Raw genomic sequence first — 18,152 nt, forward strand, 5'->3', positions numbered from 1 at the left:
AAAAATAAAATTATTTTCTTTACCTTTGTTGTATGGCCATTTACTTTTTCTCATTGTGTTGCTCCCAGTCTCTAGATTCTGCTTTCCTTCGTTTTCGCTTAACTCTTCTGCCAGGGTTTCCTGGCCATTTGGCATTTTTCTCTCCTTTTTCTTTGCTTTCTTCAATATTTTTCTGCCTCTCTCTGTGTCCAGATTTAATTCATTCTTACTATCCATTCTTTAATTTCCTTCATCTACTTATGGCTTTTCATCTTTTTCTCACCCTTGTTCTCCCCATGCCCCTTCCTCTTATTCTCCAATCTTTCACTACTCCCCCTTTCCATGCAGCAGCTCTCCTCTTTCTCTCCCCATCCTTCCAGTCTCTCCCCTCTGTCTCCCCATCCTTCCAATAGTCTCCCCTCTTTCTTTCTGCATCCTTCCATCGTGTCACCTCTTTCTCCCTACCCTTCCATCCAGCGTCTTCCCTCTTTCTCTCCCCATCCTTCCACCCATCTACCCTCTCTCCTGATCCTTCCATCTAATGTCTCTCTCCCTCCTTCTAACCAGTGTCTATCTCTCTACCCTTTTCTGTTCAGTGTCCCTTCTCTCTCCACATCCTTCCAGTCTCTCCCCTTTTTCTCTGCATCCTTTCATCCATCTCCCCTCCTCTGCCATCCTCCCATCTGTTTTCCCTCTTTCTCTCCGCATCCTTCCATTTTCCCTCTTTCTCTGCCATCCTCCCATCTGTTTTCCCCCTTTTTCTCCCCATCCTTCCGTTTCCCCTCTTTCTCTGCCATCTTCCCATCTGTTTTCCCTCTTTCTCTCCCCATCCTTCCATTTTCCCTCTTTCTCTGCCATCCTCCCATCTGTTTTCCTTCTTTCTCTCCGCATCCTTCCATTTTCCCTCTTTCTCTGCCATCCTCCCATCTGTTATCCCTCTTTCTCTCCCCATCCTTCCGTTTTCCCTCTTTCTCTGCAATCCTCCCATCTGTTTTCCCTCTTTCTCTCCCCATCCTTCCGTTTTCCCTCTTTCTCTGCCATCTTCCCATCTGTTTTCCCTCTTTCTCTCCCCATCCTTCTGTTTTCCCTCTTTCTCTGCCATCCTCCCATCTGTTTTCCCTCTTTCTCTCCCCATCCTTCCGTTTTCCCTCTTTCTCTGCCATCCTCCCATCTGTTTTCCCTCTTTCTCTCCCCATCCTTCCGCTTTCCCTCTTTCTCTGCCATCCTCCCATCTGTTTTCCCTCTTTCTCTCCCCATCCTTCCGTTTTCCCTCTTTCACTGCCATCCTCCCATCTGTTTTCCCTCTTTCTCTCCCCATCCTTCCGTTTTCCCTCTTTCTCTGCCATCCTCCCATCTGTTTTCCCTCTTTCTCTCCCCATCCTTCCATTTTCCCTCTTTCTCACCATCCTGCCATCCATTTTCCCTCTCCCGATTCAGGCACACCAGCCCCAGCTCCCATTGCCGGCCACTGCTGCTTTTCCTGATGAGCAGCAGGGCCGGCGCTACAAAAAGAAGAAGCGCTCAGCTGACTGAGCTGAGCACCAACGCGACGAGAAAAAATGTTTTTAAAAAAACGCGGCACCGCAGGCAGCCTGAAGCATTGGCTGCTGGCTCTGCAGGCTCCTCCCGTCTCTTACGTCACTGCCCCTGGAGCGAAGCAGGGGCAGTGATGTAAGAGACGGGCGGGGCCTGCAGAGCCAGCAGCCAATGCTTCGAGGCTGCCTGCGGTGCCGCGTTTTTTTTTAAAACATTTTTTCTCGTCGAGTCTTAGCGTTGGCGCTCAGCTCAATCAGCTGAGCGCTTCTTCTTTTTGTAGCGCCGGCCCTGCTGCTCATCAGGAAAAGCAGCAGTGGCCGGCAATGGGAGCTGGGGCTGGCGCTGGGCGGGCCTGAGCTGAAATTGGGTGGGCCTGGGCCCACCCAGGCCCACCCGTAGCTACGCCCCTGGTCCTTACTGCCTATAAAGTGGTAACAAGTGTTCATGCGATAATTTGTTTAAATAACTGCTCACTAACAGTAACAGCGCACAGCCATCCTATATAATAAAATGCACCTCCAACATTCTGAAGCTGACTGCATGGCTGAGGCATTCCTGCTCTCTGTATCTATCTCCTGAATTGACATCACGTATTTCCGGGTTTGTCACAAGCAGAAATGACCAACCACATGAGGTTTCTCAGCTTCAGAATGTTGGAGGTGCATTCTATTAAATAGGATTGGTCAGTTCCTTGAAGAACAGCCAGAGCTCAGCGTCCTGCACAGTAACGCTCAGACACCAGAGAGGGGGGGGGGGGGGGCTGACACCAGAGAGAGGGAGGGAGGGGGGCTGACACCAGAGAGGGGGGGGGGAGGTATCTCTGTCACACACTCTCTCTCTCTCACACATACTCTCTCTCTCTTACAGTCAATGTCTTTCTTTCTCTCTCTCACTCTCACACACTGTCTCTTACACACTCTATGTCTCACACTGTATCACATTCACTCTCTATGTGTCACACAGTCACTCACACACTCTCTTGGTCTCATACACTCAGTCTCACAGAGAGTCTGTGTCTCTCACACAATCTCTCTCTCTCTCACACACACTGTATCTGTGTGAAACACACTCTCTCTCTCTCATACACTGTGTCTCACATATGCACTTGCACATACTCTCATTCTCACACACACACTCTCTCTCTCTCACAGACACACTCGCACCGAGACTCACTCTCTCTCTCACACACACTCTCACATACACTCTCTCAAACATACACACTCCGAGGAAAACCTTGCTAGCGCCCGTTTCATTTGTGTCAGAAACGGGCCTTTTTTTACTAGTAATGAAATAAATTGGATTTTTTTAATGGCCACCACGTGGCCTTAGTGTACAAGAATGACCTGTGTTAGGGTGCACTAAAGCCATTTATTACCACAACTTAATAAAAGGACACTTAGGGGCCCTTTTACCAAAGCTTAGTGCATGCTAATGGAAATAGCACATGCATAAATGCTAAGATGCCCATTTTATACCTGTGGATCTCTTAACATTTAGCATGCACTAATTCCATTACTGTGCGCTAAGCTTCAGTAAAAGGGCCCCTAAGTGTTTTCAGCTGAAAATTTATCTTAATCTAGGAGCTTAAAAGTTACCCTTATAAATTTTGGACTTTCTTACAAGGACATACAAAAGCATAAATTGCAAAAGATGTATTACAGGTAGTAGATGCTCTGGCTTTAAGACATCAATTAGTGTCTGGACAAGTTCAACCCATTACCACCGGGGCAGTCTCATACTATTGGTAATGGCCACATACAGAATGACCCAGTTCTTGATCCATAGTCCTCACTCCCTTCTGGAGAGCTCACAAATATTTCCCAATTGATTTGTCACAGTGCAGTACCATAATAGGCAGTTCCAATGATACATTTAACAATTGTAGTATATGCCAGTGTTCATGGATTGTCCTGATAATCGCTAAAGATAACTTAGAACATGGGAGGACAAATTTGAGCACATCCTCCTGTTCTTGACCTTTATATTGCAATAACAACTCTTTTTGTGAATAGCATGCTTATAAATATGCCTTTTTCGTAACCGATATAGGTTAACCTTGTTATATCAGTGATAATTTTAAGACTGATGAACAAATGTGGCGCAGTCGGAAAAATTGACTAATTGGCAATCTTTCTTTCAACTTATGAGGGTGGAAGGTGTGAAAACATTTAAAACATTTGTTTCCATTTGCATTCTTCCTGTATAATGTAGTTCCCAAGATTTGCTGAAATTTAAAAAGATGAAGATCAATAGCCTGATGATTATGGTGCTCATTTTTAAAGCACATAGACTTACAAAGCTACATAAATTCCTTTTTGTAAGTCTATATGCTTTGAAAATTAGCCTTTATTTGTCACTATAGTCTGCCCTTTCCTCTCTCCCCAGTCTGTTTGCTCACTTATCTTAGCTCTGGTCATCACCCGGATAGACTATTGCAGTTCTCTGTACATCAACCCTCCATTATCCTCTCTGAAAAGACTTCAATTAATTCAGTCCACAGCAATAAAACTCATCCATCAGGCATGTTGTTTTGACCCTCTCCTCCACCATGAACACTGGCTCCCTGTCACTTATCATATCCATTATAAACTCTACATGCTTGTCTTCAAAGGTCGCACATCCAATGCTCCTGCATATCTGCAAAAGCTTCTGATCCCCATCTCCCCATCACGTCTTCTCTGGTCATCCTCAGATAATCTTCTCTGTGTATGTCCCCAGAGAAGGTATAAAGCATAGATTTAGGCAGGAAGGGGTTTTTGGTCAATGATTACAATAGTCACTAGTGGGATTCACCTATCCATTTGCTGTTCACAATTAATATCATATCCCAGTGACAAATGAGACCTTTTCTCCCATTAGAATAAGTTTTGAGTGACCACTGTGTTTACCATTTATTGAGTTTACCAGTTCTAAGACAGGAGACTATTGAGAAGCCATCATACATATATATTTTTTAAATACCCAGCATTGCACATCTTAAAAATTGCTAATTTTCTTCTTTTACCATTTTTTAGCTTGCTATGAGAGGTCCACCTGGTCCAATGGGTCTTACTGGAAGATCGGGTCCAATGGTATGTTAAACAAAATACAACTTTGAATTTGTAAATTTTAAACACCTGTAGCTTTTACTCCAATGAGCAGATCATACTTTTAATTTCACTTAGTGCCCCTTTTACAAAGGCATGCTAGCGTTTTTAGCGTGCGTTAAAAATAAGCATGCGCTAAACACTAGAGATGTCCATACAATCCTATGGGCATCTCTAGCATTTAGCACGTGCTAATCATTAGTACGCACTAAAAATGCTAGAATGCCTTTGTAAAAGACCCCTTTAAGTTCTTATATATTCATTGTTGCTAGTGAATTTATTTATGTACCTTTACATCCTAAATGGTTACAAAGTTCAAGACTCTTGTTGAGATTAAGACTCAGGTTCATACTCTGGAGAAAAAAATTATCTACATTACAGAATACTTTGGTTTCTGCTATTAAAGATTCCCTAGTTTTGCACCATAAGGTGGAATCCCTTGAAAATTCTCTTAGAGTTTGGAATTTGTGGTTCCATAATTTTCCTATTACAAATAATGGGCTAGATTCTATATATGGCGCCTGAAAAGCATACACTGAAAAAAATATGTCTATATGTATTCTATAAAGTACCGTATTTTTCGGACTATAAGACGCACTTTTTTCCTCACAAATTTTGGAGGAAAATGGGGGGGTGCGTCTTATAGTCCGAATGTAGCCTCCCTCCCTCTGTTACAGGCACCTCCCTCCCTCTGTTACAGGCTCCCTCCCTCCCTCCGTTACAGGCACCCCTCTCTCCCTCCATTGGAATTTTAAAACTCCTCACCTCGTCGGTGTGACTCGCGTAGCAGCAGCGCTTCAGCGTGCATGTCGCTCTTCACTCAGCCTTCTCTCTCTCAGCTCTCTGGAGCAGTGGGAATTGGTTAGGTGGTAATTGTCCTAGGTGGCAGTTTGGTGAGTGGAAACTGTCCAGTAGAAACTGACCTAGAACCAATAAAAGGACCCCTATATTATCATTAAGGTCACAGAGTGGATGAAAGATAACTCTGGCAGCCCCTCTATTTATTCAGTATCATTACTTGTATTTTAATTTTGGATATATAATGGCAATGTGATTGTTTTCTAATTGTTTTGAAAGATCTGAATGAAGAGATATTGAGGATGTGGTACAACATCACACTAGTCCTGATATTGAATTCATGTATAGTATTCATCATATATCCACACTACAACCTATTAAAACCATGGATATCATCGTAGGCTTAGATAAATGGAGACAAATCATTGTATGGCTATGTTTTCTCTTGCAAGGTATACAATTTCTTCTAATTACAGAAATCTCCAAATTGCATATTATACCCATGCAACTTAATGTAGGGGTGATGAATCACCTGTCCAGTCCCTCTGATGGCTCTCTCTTTGGATGCAAAAACTTAACAGAACCTAAGTTTTCAGTAAACAATCTAATGAAGTGTTAAAAGGCTGTAATTATCTCGTTGAGTCTAGAAAACAATGCCATAAACCAAGAGATTGTATAAGACTGTGGAGTTTGTGTAAAACTGTGTCTGAGATTGCTAAGTTAATTATGCTCCCTAAATATAAAATCACACCATTTTTAGAAAATAATTTACCTATAGATATAGGCTATATTTGCAAACATGAGTTAATGACCAGCTACTTACGAGCAGACTAAACTCTACACCAAACCTTGAAACCACAGAAACCTCATGTGTGAACGTATAAGGCACTGGTCTCACCCATCCCTTGCATAGTTCCCATCCCAGTCTGTGTTTGTCAGTTATAATGGGAATTGTCCCATGCTAAGGGGGTAATTCTATAAGCATACACTCCTAGTTAGGAGTTCAGAAGGCACCAGGTAGGAGCCTATGCTATAAAGGAATGGAGGTGCCAACTTTCCTTTATTAAATACTTGCTTAACAGAATAAATGCACATGTATGCACTTAGGCATGAGCACTTACAGCAGCCATATACATGAAATAAATATATCCACCTATGTTCCGGAGATATGTGTATAACTTATATTATCCTAAAAGCTAAGAACATAAGAAAAATCATACTGGGTCAAACCAATGGGCCATCTAGACCAGTATCCTGCTTCCAACAGTGGCCGATCCAGGTCACAGTACCTGGCAGAATCCCAAATAGTGGAGTAAAAATAGCACAGTAGCACAAATGGTGGTAACACTGAAAGTCATCAGATAAAGATTTGTAGCAAGAACTATTGGATCTCTTAGTTCTTTTTATTTCTTATCAATCATTTGCCTCTACAACTTTCATACTAAAAGCAACATCCAACAAACTTCTATGATGAAAATGGCATCTGTACTGGATAAGCTAATTTACAGAAAAAGTTTCAAGAAAAAAGATGACCACTTAGCTTCATCCACTAAACATGGATACAGCAATGTATAGGACTAAACTGGTATAGTCCTATATAGCACTTACCCATGTTTAGTGGATGAAGCTAAGTGGTCATCTTTTTTTTTCTTGCCTTTAGTATGAAAGTTAAAAATTAAAGCTATAGAGGCAAATGATTGATAAGATTTTTTTTTTAACTCAGATTTGAAACAGCTGTGCACTGAAAGAGATCCAATAGTTCTTGTTACATATCTTTATCTGATGCCTACCAGCGTTACCATCATTTCTGCTACTATGCTATTTTCACTCCTCTTGTTTTGTTTGATTATGTGCCAAGGGAGTTTGATTGTTATATCCCCTATTTTGCCTTTAGAATCCCAAATAATAGCAATATTCCATGCTACCAATCCCAGGGCAAGCAGTGGCTTCCACCATAACTGTCTCAATAGCAGACTATAGACTTTTCCTCCAAAAACTTTTCAAACCTTTTTAAAACCCAGATACACTAACCACTATTACCACATACTCCAGCAAAGAGTTCCAGAGCTTAACTATTTCCTTCTATTTGTTTTAAATTTATTTCCATGTAAATTCATTGAGTGTTTTCTAATCTTTGTACTTTTGGAACGAGTAAAACATTGATTCACTTCTACTGATTCTGCACCACTCAGGATTTTGTAGACCTACTACTACTACTACTACTACTATTTAGCATTTCTATAGCACTACAAGGCTTACGCAGCACTGCACAAACATAGAAGAAAGACAGTCCCTGCTCAAAGAGCTTACAATCTAATAGACAAAAAATAAATAAAGCAAGCAAATCAAATCAATTAATGTGAACAGGAAGGAAGAGAGGAGGGTAGGTGGAGGCGAGTGGTTACAAGCGGTTACAAGTCAAAAGCAATGTTAAAGAGGTGGGCTTTCAGTCTAGATTTAAAGGTGGCCAAGGATGGGGCAAGACGTAGGGGCTCAGGAAGTTTATTCCAGACGTAGGGTGCAGCAAGACAGAAGGCACGAAGTCTGGAGTTGGCAGTAGTGGAGAAGGGAACAGATAAGAAGGATTTATCCATGGAGCGGAGTGCACGGGAAGGGGTGTAGGGAAGGACGAGTGTGGAGAGATACTGGGGAGCAGCAGAGTGAGTACATTTATAGGTTAGTAGAAGAAGTTTGAACAGGATGCGAAAACGGATAGGGAGCCAGTGAAGGGTCTTGAGGAGAGGGGTAGTATGAGTAAAGCGACCCTGGCGGAAGACGAGACGGGCAGCAGAGTTTTGAACCGACTGGAGAGGGGAGAGGTGAAGTGGTAGGCCAGCAAGAAGCAGATTGCAGTAGTCTAAACGAGAGGTGACAAGGGTGTGGATGAGGGTTTTGGTAGAGTGCTCGGAAAGACCTCAGTCATATCTCCCCTCATCCGTCTCTTTTCCAAGTTAAAGTTATGCAAGTAACTGTGTACCCTGCCCATGCTCCACCCATAATCTATGTATATGACCACCTGCAAACAAATACTAATGAAAATATGTGCATAGTTACAGAATCAAAAATTAAACTAGCATGTCACAATGTCCATATTGAAAAAAAGGGGGAAAAGTATCAACTAGTACAGGAACATGTATAAACAAATCTTATTATTGCACACACAAAAAGTCATCATAGACTAAAAACCCTCCATGAAAAAATGTGTATTTTTTCTTAATATTTTCTTTTTGTGTTTTTATATTTTATTCTATTCAATTCCTTTAAAAATAAGATACATAGAAGCACTTATCTTATCTTATCTTAATGGCATCTGCCAACACATATCCCAGTTTGCGTACAAATTCATTCGTTTGGATTCCTACGGTCCCGTTTCGAAATGTCTTCTTCAGGGAACTCCACCACGAAACATAGAATCACTGGTAACGCGCCAGACTGGAACTACATCAGCTGATATAAAATGAGCTTCTTAGTATTTAGAACTCACTAAGCAGAACACCTGCATTCCCCTGAATTGACTTGAAGGAAACACATTGGCAAAAATATTTGCTATTAACGCAATAGCTATTAAGAATAAATTTGATAGAGTTATAAAATAGTCATTCCCCTGTTGCACCAGCTTTACCGGTTGCCTATTGCAGCCCATATAGAATTCAAATTGTTTTGTTTGACATAAAAAAATAATTCTTATGGTTTTGCCCTTGACACTTTAGCTTTTTACTTATTGCTTCAGCTAGGAATTCCTCTTCTCCATTCTTTTTATGTTAATTAAGTAAGGTTACCTCAGGTCTCAAGTGTAAAGAAAAAGTCAATTAGTAAATGCCTATCTTCTGAGGTTGCCCTTGGTTTGTGGAACTCTCTTCTAGTTAAGATAAGGTTAGAATGTGATTTTCTGAGATTTTGGAAATTCCTGAAGACTTGGCTTTTTACTGTGTTCTACAAGTGATTAGGATTTGGTTATCCTAGACTTTGGGCATTAAAAAGGAATATTGATGACTGCCTGTTCGTTGAGGTTGCCATGATTTGTGTTACTCTTATTATTGAATTAAAGTCTCATTGTGACCTCATCGTACTCGGAACTTGGTGAGGACCTGACTTTTTGTTACGCTCTATTGGTGATGTCCATTAGACTATGCACCTGATTCTATAAACTTGCACACACAATTTAACACATAGAGCCAGATTCTATAAATGGTGCCCAAATTAGGTACTGGAAAAAAAATCAACATTTTAATGTTTTTTTGTAAAGGGTGCACACCCTTCACTGAATAGCGCTTAAGCATGGATCTCATGCCTAACATAGAGTGCCAGACTTACATCTGCTGAAACCTGGTGTAAATGCTGGCATCCAAGTTAACTACGCATGAAAATTTCAGAATGCCCTGACATGCCCATGCTCCTTCCGTGCATATTAATTGCTTAATGAGCCACTTAATGGCAATAATTGAATGCTATCAATTATTGGTGTTAATTTGCCTCAATTGGGAGTTTGCGCGTGCATCTCGCTGTGTGCTATTCTATAAGATTGTGTGCACAAAACTCATGGCATGCAACCCAAAAGGGACGTGGCCACGGGTGGGTCATGAGCATTCTTACAAGTTGTGCGAGGTTTTATAGAATTTGGCAGATACATAGAAAAGTTACACGCCAGAATTTACACCAGGTTTTAGTTGGCATAAATCCTGACGACTAAAATTTGGCATGGGAATCAGCTTTAAACGCTAATTTGTAAATGGCACACAATTTTGAGTACCAATTATAGAATAGCGCTCCTGGCCAATTTTTTTGGGTGCCATTTTTTCAGCACCATTTACTGAATCTAGTCCTATTTGTGCTCTTCTCTCTTTTGCAAACCACCTTGGGCTATTTGGTGTAAAAACAATATATAAATAAATATCATTATTGTGCATAAAAATATAATTACAATTTTGGATTTTGACAATTGATCCTTATTTTGTCTTCTGAATTTCCTGCACAGGGCGGACCTGGTGCTCCTGGTGCTAAAGGCGAAGGTGGGGACTCAGGACCACAGGTAAAATATGCGATAAGAAAAATTTGGGGGGCCTTTTACAACATTGTGGTAGAGCTACCATGGCATTGGTGCCTGCCAATCCAGTACTATCACCAGCCCACCATGGGAGCCAACAGTAGTGCTACCCCTACCACTCTATTTCTGGTGCGACAGAAATGTTTTTCTGCACCGGGGGCTTACCTGGCGGTAATTGGACAGCGCTGCACACTGCCCGGTTACTGCTGGGATAGCGTGAGATCCCTTACCGCCTCCTAAATAGGTGGTGGTAAGGGATCCCCTCGAAAATGTCCGCCCAGCAAGCATGCAGTTACCACACAGCCATTTCCTTTTTTTTTTGCCTTGTACCTGCTGCAGTAAAAGGGGCCTTGGCATGCAGCAAATCCAAGCACCGATGCTACCACAGGGTCCCCTTTTACTACAGCTTGTTAAAAGGGGTCCTTTATTATTTATTACTGCCAATATGTTTCTTTACAGTCCATTCATTTACTCAGTCCCACAAATATTTTCTTTGAATGTAGGGTCCTCGAGGTATTCAAGGTCCTGCTGGTCCAAATGGAAAACCTGGAAAAAGGGTATGTAACAGACACAATGTAACACAGTAACACAGTAAATGACAGTAGATAAAGACTTGCATGGTCCATCCAGTGAGCCCAACAATACGGCCAGAGCCGCACCTGCCACTCTGTACAGGCTATACTCCTTCATGATTAAACACTGACATCACAACCAGGCAAATGAAAATTTCTTTACCGCGCCTATCTCATATAGGCAGTTCTGTATAATGTCACAATATCATAAAACCATGCCCACAGTCTGAAGAGTGATTTTATTATTATGGCCTCAGCAGTGTCACAAAGTGATCAGAGAGTAGGGATGAGCGAGGGCTTCCACACAAAACCATGTCCCAAAGTAAAAATTCAAGTTATATTTCCAAAGTACCAACAGTAGATAAAAAAAAATTCTTTTGTATCTATTCTTGGTTTTGTGTGTCGAAGCCCTCACTCATCCCTACTCTCTGATTACTTTGCTGTAGTTTGCATAGGGCTTTTGTTTTCTGCTCTCTTCTGAGTTTATTTTTTTTCCTCTGCAGGGTCACCTCCATTATAATAATGATTAAACCAACAATTCAACCATATTGCTAATTAAGAACATTTTACTCTTTAACTTCAACCTTAAGATGTCTTCCCCTTTCCCATAGAGACAAATAATACCAACACTCATAGCATATAATATAAATGCGATATTAACTTGTCTGCCATTTTCAGAACAGACCATAGAAGTCTGCCTGACACTGTCCACGGTAATTACTTGATTATCATGGTTATAGTGCTAGAGTTTCATGGGATTTTTTGGTTTTGTTTTTATAGGGTCGCGCTGGTGCTGATGGATCCAGAGGAATGCCAGGAGAACCTGGGTCAAAAGTATGTTGTTGAATCATTTGGAATTAAAGTAGTCAGGTGTAGTTTTATAAACACTGGGGCCTTTTGAGATAGTAGCATGTTAAGCAGTTAACACTTGAATTAGCATGCACTGTTACCACACAAGTGTAGTAACTGTTACCACAGTGTCATGACAGAACACACTAATTCACTTCTTAATTGTATGTCATATTAGGGGGCATATGCTGGACAGTTCCTGGGCAGAGAATGGGCATGGACTGAATACTGTAATTAGCACATGGTACTTACCCCACACTTGCATAGATTCATTTACCACCTCCTCAAGAGGAGGCACTAATTGCAACCAGGTTTAGTGCATGCTGAGTTAATAAGCTGCTTTGTATTATTTTGCATTGCAGCAGCTCATTAAATAAAGGATGTAATTATCAACAAGGGCTACTGTTAAGATGTGTTATTTTAGCACTAACTCATGGTACTTTAGCACAGGTCTCATTTTATACAGTGAGACCTAGTTACTAATAATTGGGATTAACAGTAAAATAATATGTCTTAACGATAGCCTGCATTAATAAATTTCCCCTTTAAAATTTTAGTACATTTTTTGCATAGCAGATTACATATGAAAGCCTACTACTTTGCTGAATATTTGTGAGCAGTGTCACAAAATCTGGGATTTATACATATTTCAAGCATTTTGATATGTGTAAGATCCCAACTACCTCTAAATGATTTCCACAAGGTCTCAAGAAGTGTAAGTGAAGCAAGTAGAAATTGAATCCTTGTCATTGTGGTTCTTAGAATAATGGGTTATGCAGAAGGCTACCCCTTTCTCTATTGGTCAAATAATGAGGTACAGTGGATAATATTCATGCTTTATTTTTCTGTTACAGGGTGATAGAGGTTTTGATGGTCTTCCTGGTCTTCCTGGTGATAAAGGCCATAGGGTAAGAATTTAACTGCTTGTTTATGTAACAGTAACACAGCAGTCCTGTTACAAGAGACTTATGTCAATACATACGACTGTTTTTTTCTCATATAAAAAGGATAGCTATAAAGCCTTATAAAAGGGTAATACGGCATCAGAATTATTATTATAATGGATATGCATTTAGTGTGTGTTAAATCAATGTAATGCATGTTAACTTTCAAAGTAACATGTATTAAACTGATTGGCGTGCTTTAACATTTTTAGGAGGTCTTTTGCAAAGCGTCGGTTAACCAAACGTGGGCTTACCAAACGCTAAATCGGGACTACCACCAGCCCAATGTGGCCACTGGTGGTATATCTGCCCTGAGCCTGCGCCATTTTGGGGGGAAGATGAAAACCCCCAGAAATGGCCTGCGTGGCAGTGACTTGGCAGTAATCAGGCATCACGCGGTGCCCGGTGGCAGTAAGGGCTCCCTGCCCTATGGCCATGTGTTAAGAGTTCTCTTACCGCACAGCCATGTTTGTCTGGGGGCTTTTTACCTGCTGCAGTAAAAAGGGCCCTGGCATGCAGGATAAACGACCCCTGCCTCTAGTACAGGGCCCTTTTTCCTGCAGCTTACCAAAAGAACCCCTCAATGAGTGTTAACATTTTTTTTATTTAAAAAACTAAATGAAATGAACCTCAAAAAGTCTAAAAATTGTGAGAAAAAAGGCCAAACGAACAAAAAACAAAGTGATAATCTTTGCCCCATGCACTCCCTAATTATTATTATAATATATTCATTTATAACATGCGAAAAATCCAAAATTTCGGGAATAACATGTATAAAATGTTTGTATGTTTGGGTAGCTTGCCAGGTGCCCCTGACCTGGATTGGCCGCTGTTGGGGACAGGATGCTGGGCTCGATGGACCTTTGGTCTTTTCCCAGTATGGCATTACTTATGACACCTGCAAATACCTCATATCATTTTGGTAGAATACATAGAACTGAAAATTCAGAACCACATAGGTCCATATATGTAAAGTTAGTGGGCATCCATAAAGCTCATCCACTTTTAAACAATCTCTTGTGATTACACAATTGCAAGATCTCAGAACATTGGGGAACTTTTGAATTTTCCACAGGTAATCCTGATTTAAGGAGGTAATTTGAGAACTGCCACATTAGCAAAATGTGCATGTGCACTTTTAGCTCTGTATTTTCAAATGTACGTGTAATTTTTGATAAGAAAATCCTGCACATCACATATCAGGTCTAAATGTTTGCCCATCAGCACCGTACCAAGGAGTGTGTGAGGGGGTACAGCCACACAGGGTGCAAATATGGTGGGGCTCAAAAAATGCTTCCAGCTTTGGTGATGCTGAACTGGGTGGGTGCCAGTGAGCAAGTCTCACATTGTGCTTTGCATATTGACCCCTGTCCTGCATCTTCTTATGAACTGTTCATGCAAAAATGTCATTGAACAATGAAAAGCAGGGATCTACAAGCTATGAGCACCACACCCACACCCACAGAGTAGATCATTCAAAGAACAAAGCAGATATGGTAAAAATAATTTCTAGGACACACTTGCTTCCCTCTAGCAAAAGTGAAGGAGTCAGCTGATTGTTTGGTGAGACTTGAAGCACAATCAGCTGACTCCTTGCATTCTGTTAGAGGGAAGCAAGTGTGACTTTATTCCCCTTTAGCTGCCCCTGATACAGCCTCATTGGTGAAAGGTGACCATGTCAGTCTCTGGTTATATTTGTGCATTAAAATCCTGGAAATTGATTTTTTTCACATCTACTTTGTTCTTTGTTCGAATAGGCTTCATCACAATATGCTGCACTGGAATCACTAGTGCGGCTTTGTAAAAGGAGCCCACTGTTTGGTATTTTAGCTTGCAAAGTGTCATTTGCTGTTTTTGTTTTAATAGGGAATAACATTTTCTAGGTAGAGTTCTGCACAAAAAATATTGGTCAGATCTATAGTTAATGGGTTGTTGCAATGAGAAATCATGCAAAGCATCTCATTAACTGTTACCATGCAAAATTGCCTTTCTGGGGCAATTTTGACAAAAACATGATATGATTATTTATTTAATTTTATTTTTTTGGTGCAATTTCTCATTGCTAACTTCTATATGTTAGTTTTCTAGCTGCCTCACTTTTTAAAGAAATCATTGCACCTTTATTTTTTCTTCTTTGATGCTATTTTCAATTATAAACCAGTCTGGTGTTTAATTTCATTTATCATGTACATTTATATTCCACTTTACGGATTACATATGATTACAAAAAAGTGTTAGAAATTAAGTTGATCTAAATAGTGTGTGAAACATGCTAGGGTGTGCAACGCTGCATAGTTCATTATGGGGCCATTTTACAAAGATGCAGGAGAGCTAACGCATTGGTAGCGTGCACAAAATCAGCACTACTGCTGGGGTATCGCATGCACCCAGAAGTAATTTTGAGTTTGGCATGTGTTGAATCCTGTGGGGCTTTCTTGGTGGTAATCTGCAGTGTGGTCATGTTGGCACTACCCGCACGGTAACCATGCATGCACCAACATGGTGGGTAGCGCGTGAGCACTTACCACTAGGTCAATGGCTGGCGGTAAGGGCTCAGGCTGTAAATAGGCGCTTGCTGGTTTTAATTTTTGTGCATGTCCATTTCCCAGCCCATTGAAAAATGTCATTTTCCCAGCTGCGGTAAAAAGTGGCCCAGCGCGTGCCAAAAAGACATACCCACACTACTGCAGGTCATGTTTTACTGCAGCTTTGTAAAAGGACCCCTATGTGACCTTCACTGTCTTCTAAGACAAACAATTCTCTTTTACTCCTTGATTCAGAAGCTCATGCTTGTTCATTGCCAATCTTGGTGTCACCCTGCATACACTGGAGCCCTTTTACTAATCTGTATAAGCGTCTATGCACATCCAACTCGTGCCAAAATGGAGTTACCGCCCGACTACTGTGTGGCTCTTGCGGTAATTTCATTTTTGGTGCACATCCGATATGCGCGCGTTTGAAAAATCTGTTTTTATTTTTGGGCATGCGTAATGGATGCGCACCAAGTGGCATTTGACACGTGTAGGTCATTACCACCCAGATTCTTTACCACTAGGTCACTGTCTGGCAGTAGTTTCAGACCCAAAATGGACGTGCGACAATTTTCATTTTGCCGCACGTCCATTTTCGGCAAAAAAAGACATTTTTTTGTAGGTGCGCTAAAAAATAATTCTGCGTGCACCCAAAACACATGTCTATACTACCGTAAGCCATTTTTCAGCACACCTTAGTAAAAGGACCCCACTGTGCGATATTAGTGTAATATTCTATTAATTTGCTGTAGAAGTCTACTCTTTGTAGCAAATCAATGATATAGAGCAGTAGTTTTGTCCTTGTTAAAAAATCACCATGAGGGCACCCCAGTTGAAAAGTATGCAGATGCGTCTAGTGGCCAGCAGAGGGTGCCATTATTAAACTACTTATAATTCATGTCACATACCCTTCTGTTCACCTCATTAGATGGTTTGAGACACACAAAAAACCAGCCTGCTCTCCTTGCTGTCAGGCAACATTAGAGCTGCCCATCTGTTTTGTAGTTACAAGCTTCCTTAGGGTAGCTGTTCTTATTTAGAAATACCATCATATGTTTCTTAATGTAAAATAAATTAAAGAAAATTGAATCTACTGGGAACATAGATATTTTAGTTTGTAAAAATTAAAGATTAAAGAGGAGAAAACACTTTGTAGGCAGTTCTTTAACATATAATTATAACAGAATCCTACTAATAGCAAGTCAGGGAAAGTTTTTTTATTCATGTAAAGAAAAGAACATGCATGTTGGTATCTGCCACCTATAGATGATCAGAATTGTATTTAGACACTGGCCCCTTAATTCTATAAACCTGCAGCACACAGCTTTACACTTAGGAGAGGATTCATCAAGCGGTGTTAGGTCTTTAAGTCACGTTAATTGGCCTTAAAGCAATTTAAACAGCTCTAACTTCACTTTTCTAAAAATACCACAGTAATATTTAAGTCACTGTGGGTTAGTTTTGGAATAAGATGTAAAATATGCAAATATATGAAATATGACCCCCTAGGAGTAGTACTACAAGACCACCGCTAGGGGCACCATGTTCAAAATAATACAGCTAGGGGTACCGTTTTGAAGGCGGCACTGGACAGGGCAAGAATAAATGAGCATTGTTCCTGCCTGATATGCCCCATGGCCCCTGAAGGACCCCCAAATTCCAGATGACCCCCACCCTGGACCACCAATACAAACTTTCAGGTGGGGGAGGGGGAGTGGGGGGCTTCAAATCTAGGGTGGTGCTTAGATAGGGGGTGCTTGAGTGGGGGGGGGGCAGAAGTCTGGGGGGGACCCTAAACTAGTTGCCCAGGAGTATCAGGCCACTGTTTTGTTGCCCAAAGCTCCCAGGCTGCAGGAACAACGCAGCTTGATGAATCCCCCCCCCCCTTTACCATGCAATGTTGCATATGTACATTGTAGAATAGTATCAGCGATGTGTGAAACTTAATTTAGGGGTCCTTTTACAAAGCTACAGTAGAAAGTGGCCTTAGGATGCCCGTACATGGGTCTTTCTAGCACGCTAAAGCCATTTTACCGCAGCCAGAAAATGGGTGATTTTCCATTTTGAAAATGAATGGCAACAAGCTAATGTTGCTATTAGCATGTGAGCCCTTATTGTCACCTATTTTGTAGGTGGTAAGGGCTCATAGGCTAATCCCATTCTAATCAGTTAGCATGCAACAATGTTGATGCGCTAATAGATTAGCATAGAAACAACCACTCTCCACCCCCAGACATCACCCCTCCCAGAAAAATTTTAAAAAATTATTTTTAGCGTGTGGTCTGCACTCGTACATTCAAAATTTCATAGCTGCAGTAAGCACGTGGTAAAGCTTAAGAGGAGCCCTTAATAAATAGCTGCTGATGTTAACAACCAATTATTGGTTATAAATTATGTTAATTATGTTTATATTTATTTCAATTGTGTATTGGTGCTAATTGGCACTAATTAGCAGTTATGCACGTAACTGCCCTCAGTCAGGATTCTAGAAATTCAGTGTACAAAATACATAGCACTTAACAGCGAGAGGGTATGGACGTAGGAGGGGAATGAGCGGGTTGGGGTATGTACAACACTTATGCACACATGTTATAGAACACTAGCAGTACTGTGTCTAACTGCCTGCATTTAGGCACAAATATTTATAACAGATGTTGAGCTAGCGTAAGTGCTTGCACCTAAAGTTAGGCATGTAACTGTGGACTTACAGTAGTATTCTGTAATGGCAATTACATGCATAATTGCCGGTGATGAAATCGCACTTAGTGTGCAGCATCCTGGCACCTAAGCTTAGACGACCTGTAGAGAATTAT

General features: G+C 41.0%; 1 protein-coding gene across 2 annotated transcripts in view; it reads left to right on the plus strand.

The window, feature by feature from the left end:
* The window catches only part of COL11A1 (collagen type XI alpha 1 chain), a 700,769-nt gene that overhangs the window by 324,659 nt on the left and 357,958 nt on the right, over positions 1–18,152 (plus strand). Inside the window, exons 7-11 of one of the 2 annotated variants that reach the window (XM_030205575.1) lie at positions 4,530–4,586; positions 10,375–10,428; positions 10,947–11,000; positions 11,796–11,849; positions 12,719–12,772. The exons of the other annotated variant lie outside the window; for it this stretch is intronic. Coding sequence (XP_030061435.1) covers positions 4,530–4,586; positions 10,375–10,428; positions 10,947–11,000; positions 11,796–11,849; positions 12,719–12,772 — 273 coding nt within the window. The remainder of the gene's footprint in view (positions 1–4,529; positions 4,587–10,374; positions 10,429–10,946; positions 11,001–11,795; positions 11,850–12,718; positions 12,773–18,152) is intronic. 2 annotated transcript variants of the gene reach the window in all.

The sequence above is a fragment of the Microcaecilia unicolor genome, chromosome 6 (genome assembly GCF_901765095.1).
Source record: "Microcaecilia unicolor chromosome 6, aMicUni1.1, whole genome shotgun sequence".
NCBI classification, from domain to species: domain Eukaryota; kingdom Metazoa; phylum Chordata; class Amphibia; order Gymnophiona; family Siphonopidae; genus Microcaecilia; species Microcaecilia unicolor.